Source organism: Notothenia coriiceps, unplaced genomic scaffold, assembly GCF_000735185.1.
Source record: "Notothenia coriiceps isolate Sejong01 unplaced genomic scaffold, NC01 NC01_scaffold00005563, whole genome shotgun sequence".
NCBI lineage: Eukaryota > Metazoa > Chordata > Actinopteri > Perciformes > Nototheniidae > Notothenia > Notothenia coriiceps.
The window spans coordinates 158,709-167,463 of NW_011338264.1; the positions used below are offsets into that span (position 1 = coordinate 158,709).

Genomic DNA, 8,755 nt, shown 5'->3' on the forward strand with positions numbered 1-8,755 from the left:
TCTCGTGCCACACAGTCTACACTGTTACATAACAATCGCTCCACATTGCCAGCCTGGATCTCTTGCATGACTATAGATTAGATTGACTATCTGCAGGTCATGAGAGGATGGCTGATCTTACTGGCATAAGGTCACAGATTAAAGAGCTTGTGCGTTTCCCTTCTGAAGTAATTGACGACCAGTACGATTCCATCTGTTGACTGGGGAGAAACATTTGGATAATACAACATTTCTGTTAAATGTACCAGCTTGAACAGAATCATGCCATGAAGGTGATTGTTTACTCTCACAAGGTAATTATTATAGCAGAAGTGAGGGAACAGAAGTAGCCCCCTCCAAAGAAAATCAGACTAATCTGGAAACGTTTCCTATTACAGTTACATAACCACCACAATCCACCACATAGCTGAGCACCCTGAGCTAGCTACAGCTAACATATGTACAGGTCTACATTGGCTATTTCGAACAAATAAATGCTAACTGCACAACCAGACCAGCAGTTTGATTTGCACAAATAGTACAAATATCAAATTTGAAAAAGTACACATTTGTTTCAAACATTTAAAACTTTTCAGTACTTGACACTTTGAAATAAACTACTATTATAAACTGCATTTAAGTCGCCTAGACCACAATAGCCCAGTCAGTTTCTGGACATGCCTGAATTGTGCAGCATTGACTAATGGCCTACACTAAAAAAAACTGCACATGTTCTGAATACCACCCCACTTGGTAAACAATCATTGACTTAAACAAAGCAGACTTGCTCCCTCTGGTCTGCCTCTTCCTCTTCCTCCTCATTTTATTTTTCCCAAAGGAGGAAGTCTAAATAATGGTTCTTATGCTCAATCCATCACATACATAACATTGATGGTTAACTGCGATTAAATTCACTATGCTGCAAAACATTACTTGCTTTTCATTTCCCAACAATTCCTGCATTTGTTTACATCATCCTGTATTGCTAAAGGAGTAACCGTGTGTGTGTTGAACAGGGGAAATGTGCACATCCTTTAAAACCATCAGGCCCTTTGTAGGGATGTACACAAAGAGGGCGTATGCTGAGGGGGGGGGGCTGTGACCCTATAGGCCCCGCCTCTGTACATAATGTGCCGGGTTCATTGAAACGAGCAGACAGCAGAAACACAGCACCGCTCAGGCTTCACGGGACACCCAACAAACGGCGAAGAAAAACTCCGAAGTGTAGCAACACAGGACTGAAAGATGACTCGAGAGTTTTGAGCGAGGGGACGGAGGGAAGAACTTTTCTTTATGCTAGCGACGCGGATGGAAATCATTTGGGATTACAGCTTCCTCTCCTCCTCTACCGTGGTACCCTGAACTCAGACTACAAAGGGACGTGAGTTTTGGGCACTCAGTAATAATGGATACATTCTTTATAGAGGTAAGAAACCGCTTTGCCCTTACTTAAATATTGTTTTTGTCTTTGCTCTCTACTTTTAACCTGAGTTTTGTCATTATTTTGAGCACTCGACGGTCTTTGTTTTGTTATTGTGCTGTGTGCGTGCCTGTCCATGGCTGCTTTGAGATTAGTTTGAGTTTACGCGTCTGTAAAGTGTTGGTTAATTAATCTCCATTAAGAACATTTATTCTGCTGTGTTTGTGGTCTTTTTAATGCTTTCCCCTACATTGAAATACTAGACTATAGCACTGGGCTGGTGTACAGGATGCAGCTGTAATGGGAACTGTAACTCCCTAACAAGCCTCTGTTACAGTATTTCTGTGCATGACTTTGTAATCTCTTCTTTAATTAAACTCAGATAATCTAATTACTGAAATACAAAGACAAACATGACTCATGTGACAGCCTCCTTGTCATTATCTTTTCCCTCCTTTGTAGCTTTAGTTCATAATAGACAATCCAGTGCCTGTAAAAAAAAAAGAAGAAGAAGAAGAGTGTGTGCCCTGTGGATGTGTCATCTGCAATTCAGCCCGCACGCACGCACACACACACACACACACACACACACACACACACACACACACACACACACACACACACACACACACACAGGGTGGCTGTGGCTCAGTGGATAGTGTGCTGGACTTCAAATCAGGGGATAGCAAGTTCGAGCCCTACTGCAGTCAGCATGTCGTTGTGTCCCTGGGCAAGACACTTCACCCCAAATTGCTCCTGTGGGGATTGTCCACAGTACTGAATGTACGTAAGTCGCTTTGGATAAAAACATCTAACAAATGACATAACACACACACACACACACACACACACACACACACACACATAGAGGCTGTGCAGAGACTGGCTATAGGTCTGCTTTGTCATCCTCCTCTGACTAAGAGGAGGGCACACACACTCACAGAAAAAGAGACAGTGTGTGTTGGTGGTGGATCCCTCCACTCACCTCCTGTATCTCTACAACAGCAATACTCCGCCTCAGATGGTGAGATGATCTGTGACTCAGTGAAGGTGCAGTGTGTCTCAGAGGTGACTCCTGGATTATGCTGTTTCAAGCAGATAATATCAGACTGCTGGAGGATGTCATTCGTCCTTGGACACAACAGTGATATCTGTTTGACCAAATCTACATTAAAACTTGAATAATTACACAATTTTAAGTGAAGCATCCATATTACCAATCTGGTACTATTTAAAGAGGAAGGGATTAGTCCCAGAGAATAACTCATCCTTAAAAAATGGATGGAGAAATTCCTGTAATGTTTTGGGGTAATCCAGGTGTCATTCAATGTATTTACTAAAAATGACAGTTTGACTTTTGTCAGCAGTGGAATAGGAGTATCTGGGGTGTTTGTTTCTCATTTGAATGAAAAACTGCATTAAAGTAAATGAACTGTTCTGGTTTTCTAAAGGACTTTAGGGTTAAGGAACCAGATTCCTGAATTTATCAGGGAGACCAGTGTGGATTTAATTAAGCAGGATTTTGGGAAGTGAAGTAAGACGAGGATTAAACTCGACTCAGGATAAATCTTAGACACAATTTGTTTCTGTGCATCCAATGAATCAATCAGTTGGAGAGATTACAGGATGTCAACACATACAGATATCCTTTTTCGACCTTTGCATATACTCTGCCATTTGATCTGAGAAGAAACGGAGTTCATTTGTAGATTAATTCAAATGAACCAGTGTATCAGTTTGTGTTGTTCTGATGTAATCTAGTGTCTAGAGTCAATTCCCTGCACAAGATGACGGCGGGGTTAGAAAGTAAGGAGTGGCACAGGATCATCGTAAAAGCTCATCCTGTCCCACCAGCACGGCCTTTTCCTCTCAGGAGTTGACCCAACACCATAAATCTCTCAGCGAAGCCTCCCCTCAACGCCCAACCCGTCCTCTTCATAGACATGGCCAACTAAACACACATAATACCTGGAGTCTCTTTTTCGTGCCCTCTGACTTCTGCCAGGAGGCTGGGCTTGGTCATCGTGGATTTCTTTGTTTAAACGTCAGGGCATCCCTTTATATTCCCACACCTGTGGCTTTGTGTATGTGTGTTTAAACATAGAACCCCAATATGTTATGTCTTTCTGGAGCATCCTGTTGAGGAAGTTATGTGCCTTTCTAAATTGGTAATCAGTTTCTTTATAGCAGCAGCTGCCCCACACTGTAAAGCCACATGAGGACCTCTCAACGCCCGGTAACTCCTTCTCTACATAACACACTGAATTCCTTCTCTTAAAGATACTCTGACACAGGGAATCCCAGATTCTCAGCCTTGACCCCTGACATTCCCTGTCATGGGCAGCCTGTCATCCATGCATTGTAGAGGTGTAGTGACAAGGCTTTAGGTTTCACACCACCGCCCAACACACACACACACACACACACACACACACACACACACACACACACACACACACACACACAAACACAAACACATTCTCCCCATCCTGAAACATCCGTCGCAGCCCTATGCTGTTTATGTCTGCTGCTTTGAAGCCGGAGCCGTGGGTCGGCGTGCTCGGTAAGCATTCTGTGTTCAAATGGGTAACGTGAGAAAGGCCGCCGGCTTTCGGAAGGGGGGACTATTTCTCTACCCAGGGTCTTTTCTGCCCAGTTGTCACTTCCTCCAGCTGCCACTTTAGAGAGATGAGAACCATCGCTCTTAACGTCCAGCTGATGGAGTAAGGGAGGAAGTCAGGAAGTTAGGTTAAGGAAGGATGGAAGGAATGCAAAGCTCAGAAATGCCTAATGATCCTGCATTCCTTAAACTGTTCCCTCTCTTAACCTATAATTAAACTAATGAAATGAGGGGACTTTGAAACAATGCTGTAGACAGGGTTGAAGTTGTGGTGAATTAGCAGCGGTGGCTGTTTGAGAACAGAGGGAGGTATTATTAAGGCAGTGGTTTATGTGTGCGTCAGCAGAACTCCTGCAGCTTTGGTACAGTCTGGAGGTGGTTTAATCTGTCACAAGAGCGCTGCGGCTAATTACCAACAGGCATTGTTTCACCACACACCAAATTACATAGATAATCCTTGCTGATAATGACATAGATGCTTGGTGTTATAAGGCAGTTAAGGTTGGGGAACCACCGCTTAAAATCCAAAATGTGAGTCAAATGTTTGCTAAAAGTCTGATTCAAGCCTTTTCACCTCCTTTGCTTGTGTTTGCATTTCTTGTGTCTCTATCAGTAACCTGACCCCGGTCTATGGGGAGCTCAGTGCTGTGATAACCTCCCGCTGACACCATGCTGTTGATTTTAGCTTAAACATGCTACATCACCAAGCTTTTCAGACAAAGCCACCAATGTATTTGTGTTGATAAGAGGAAAAGAACATCTTCATCTCTCCACACTTTGTTCACAAATAATGGGTTTCTGAAAACGACAAAAACGATTCCTTTAATTCCTCTTCCTTTAATTCCTCTTCCTTTAATAGCTGTCCTTCACTGACATCCAGCCTGATCCTGGTTGGCATACCTCATTAGTTCCTCTCCTCCAGTCTCTCAAGGTGTTCAACAGAAAAAGTCAACATTATGTTAACAAGATTCAGCTCATAAAACATACTTAACGATCAATCTACTCCGCAACACCCATCCTTCCTTCCCATCCTCCCTCCCTGTGTGTGTGTGTGTGTGTGTGTGTGTGTGTGTGTGTGTGTGTGTGTGTGTGTGTGTGTGTGTGTGTGTGTGTGTGTGTGTGTGTGTGTGTGTGTGTGTGTGTGTGGGCTGTCCTGGGTGTGAGGGCTGTCCTGGGTGTGAGGGCTGTCCTGGATGTGTCATTCTCTGAAATATTAATCACCTTGGGACACTTTGGAAAATCACACATCTTTTGTCATTGCAACAAGGCTATGATGAAAGAGAACATCATCAACCATTGTCTGCTTTATCTGTAAATGTAAAATAAAAATGAGGCATGTTTTGTACAAGCAGTAAGGTCACCCTGGACTAAAAGCAGCTCATGGTTTGCCTTATTTGGCCGGTTCAGTATCAGAACAGCAGGGACATTTAATAGTATGAGTGGCCAATTTCTTCAAGGACAGTGCTATATATATATATATATATTGGTCTTCTTTTCTGAGAATAAAATGAGTAGTTCCATACTACTCCCATGTCTAAATGTGTAGCTTATCCTAAGACAAAGACTTAAAAAAGACAGCTAGCATGGCTTTGTCCATACACATCAGCTACAAACAGCTTCAAAGCGCACTAAATAAAACATTTTGTTCTTGTTCAACCTCTTATTAGAATTCTGACTCATAGCCTCAAATGTAGCATACAGTGCATACAAAGACTTGTCTCTATTTTCATTTATCTTTCGGCAAGAAAGCAAAAAAGCGCATTTCTCAGAATGTTTATTTTTGTATTGAAATACTACTTTTCAGAACATACTGTGTTATCTCGAAGATGTCTGAATGATTTAGCTGTCATATGAAGTGTGTGGCCACTGTCTGTGTTTTAAATTTCTTTCTCATGTCTCTTTAAGATTTCATATTTATAATGCTCCTGTACATCTCAAGCAGGTGAATCCGGACTCTAAACTCCACAGAAATCAATTTTTAAACCAGATTACCGTGCCGTGTATTTCTGCTGGTAATATTCTGAAAACCAACGTTACTCTTCATCACGGCTTCCCCCTCTCACAGTAATAATAAATGGATGTCCGTTGGCCTTGACCTTGGCTGCCCTACCTGACAGACACAGAGAGCTGGTAATGAGTGCCGCTTAAATCCTCTCAGTTCAAAGGTTGTGTCTGGCAGCTTAATAACAGCCAACCTGTGATTACTGCTCTCAGGCCAGATGTTGACTTTCCCTTTTTAGCCCTCTATGATTACTGCGCACAGAGGCAGCCTATTACAGGATGGAGTATGTCTCCACACACTTGCCTCCATATTAAATGTTCCTATGTGTCTAAGTAAAATACATTGCATAACCACAGGAGAGCATGGCCTAAGGTGAAAAATATTTAAAAAACAGTGAAATTGTTGACTACCTCGTGATGAGGTTGCTGCTACGGGTGTAATTTCAGGACTAATTGCAGGAGGAACACCCCGCCGGCCTAAACACACATCTCACAGTGCATGAGCATAGCCATGGCCTGGAGAGTCTAACTGGCACCTTGGTGCTCAAAAGACGAAAACAACACAGCATGGCCCAATCCACAGTCATGACCTGTTAGCTTTCCCATCCAATCCCAGTCTGTTTATTAGGGCATGAGTGTGTGTGGTTTGGCCTGAGGTTGTTTGTAGGATCGTACACTGAGATACTGACAGTCGCATGTGGTGAAATGTTCCGGGTGTTTCAAGACGTTGAGTTTGTTTATTTCTCACACTTGAACCCAGCCTTCATCCTCCGACCCAGTATGAAATTACCTCCAGATTTCCGCAGCATGGAAGAGGAGGTAGAAGTTCATCTTTGTTTATCCGTTCCTGGACTGAGGCACTTGAACAAGCTGCACAAACTCATGCATATCTCCAATGTGTTCAATCGATTTGGACTTCCCTCCTTACCATTATAATAAATAGAGAGCTTTAAATGTCATGTATGTGCTTGTGCAGCAAGTCTATGGAGGTACTGCTCTAACAGTATTGAAAATAGATGCATCATTTCCATTATCGTTAATCTGCCTACTCTGCTTGCTACAGGGGGGTGATGGATTAATCATTTGGTTTAAAATGCAAAAGAATATAAAATGCAAATTTTCGAATCAATATCTCAAAGCAACTTGTTTATTCCGATCCGTGTGTTTGTCCTTTTTTCTGAACTTAATTGATTTAATTCATCACAATTGACAACGTGGTGAGGGAAGCCCAGAATACATCCAGTTGTTCAATTTAGAATATTATACCACCGAGAAAAAGCAAGCACACCAGGTATCTCAGATCTGAGAAAAAAGGGTTTCTGCCATTTATTCAATCAATAATATCCGTCCGCAATAACCACATTTCTAGACAGATACAATATGTGGAAGACAGGAGGGTCCCCATGAGCCATAATAATCAATCTGGCACAGTGTGAGGTACGAGCAAAGGTCAAAGGCAATGTAACTGGAGCCATGCGCTCAACCTTTACAACCACTTCCCCACTGACCCGTGCCCAGCTGACTTACTCACACACATGCTCAGCCTCTGACAGTCCTCACTGAGCAGCATTCCTCAAATATCTCTGGGACTCCTGCTATGTGACTCCAAAATAGTCCACTCCTCACATGAGCTCCGAGAGGGTGAGATGTGTAGATTTCAGACAGGAGTAGGGAAGCCAGGTGGTGATATACAGTCATGTAGCTTAGCTCACAATCCAATCAAACAGGCAGTAATCACATTATGCTTGCCCCTGCGTCCCATCCTGGATCCTATTCTGTGGATAAAAGAAATATCAGAGCTCTGAGCACAGGGTCATACTAATGCTTTGATCACTCTACAGTAATGGAAGAAAAATCATGTGCACTCATGATAAGGATGCAAAGCAGGAGTCTGTGGCAGAGTGTCAAGTGCTCCTCTTCTTCTTCTTTCTGTGCTCCTGCAGACATCATTTGTTATGCTAATTCTCTACAATATACTCATTAGTAATTTAGCAGATTAGCTACAACAGATGATGACAGAGGGAGGGGCTTTTCAACTCCCCAGCAAGACAATACACACAAACACTACCAAACGCAGAGGTTAAAATATTGGTTAACGAATCTATGAGTCAATAGAAAATAATGTTTTGATAATCAATTAATGGTTTTAAGTAAGAAACAAGTATTTTTCTTATATCCTATGAAGATGTCAAGCTTGTAACGGTTAAATATCACAATAGACTGAATATTATATCTAAATATCTCCAATGAACGTTCATAACTGTGCTTAACCTGTTAGATTAATGTTGAAACTCCATGTAGTATGCTTAAGATTGCTTGTGTTTAGCATGTGTTTGATTCCCATTAACCTCGTTACACAGTTTCATTCATAACATCATCATCCTCAGACGTTTTGCTTGAACAAAAACAGTCTATGAATATGCAAATGAAGACTGGGTTAACTGGTGAGGCGGCTGCCTCAGGGCCATCTTTCTTTAAGTCTGTTTATATCTTCCTCAGCGGGGGTTCAGGCAGCTCCTGGGAGTCAAGAACAATTGATGAAACACACCCTTTTTTTTTCCCTCTAAGCACCCCCCCACCCCAGACTTGGGGAAACCCGGCTCCCTAAGGGACTCCTCCTCCTCCATTAGCTAATCAGCTGCTCCCTCCATCATTAATTCATACGTCGTGCAGCACAGATGTTGAAGGTTGCCGTTAATCATCTGATTTCTCCCTCGGTCACACCCCCTGCCCCG

General features: G+C 42.6%; 1 protein-coding gene across 1 annotated transcript in view; it reads left to right on the forward strand.

Moving 5' to 3' along the window:
• Positions 1-1,160: 1,160 nt before the first annotated feature.
• LOC104943027 (unconventional myosin-X-like) overlaps positions 1,161-8,755 on the forward strand; it is a gene marked incomplete at its 3' end in the record, with an annotated part of 35,231 nt that continues 27,636 nt past the window's right edge. Inside the window, exon 1 of the mRNA XM_010768348.1 lies at positions 1,161-1,405. Within this exon, the coding sequence (XP_010766650.1) occupies positions 1,385-1,405 (21 nt within the window). The remainder of the gene's footprint in view (positions 1,406-8,755) is intronic.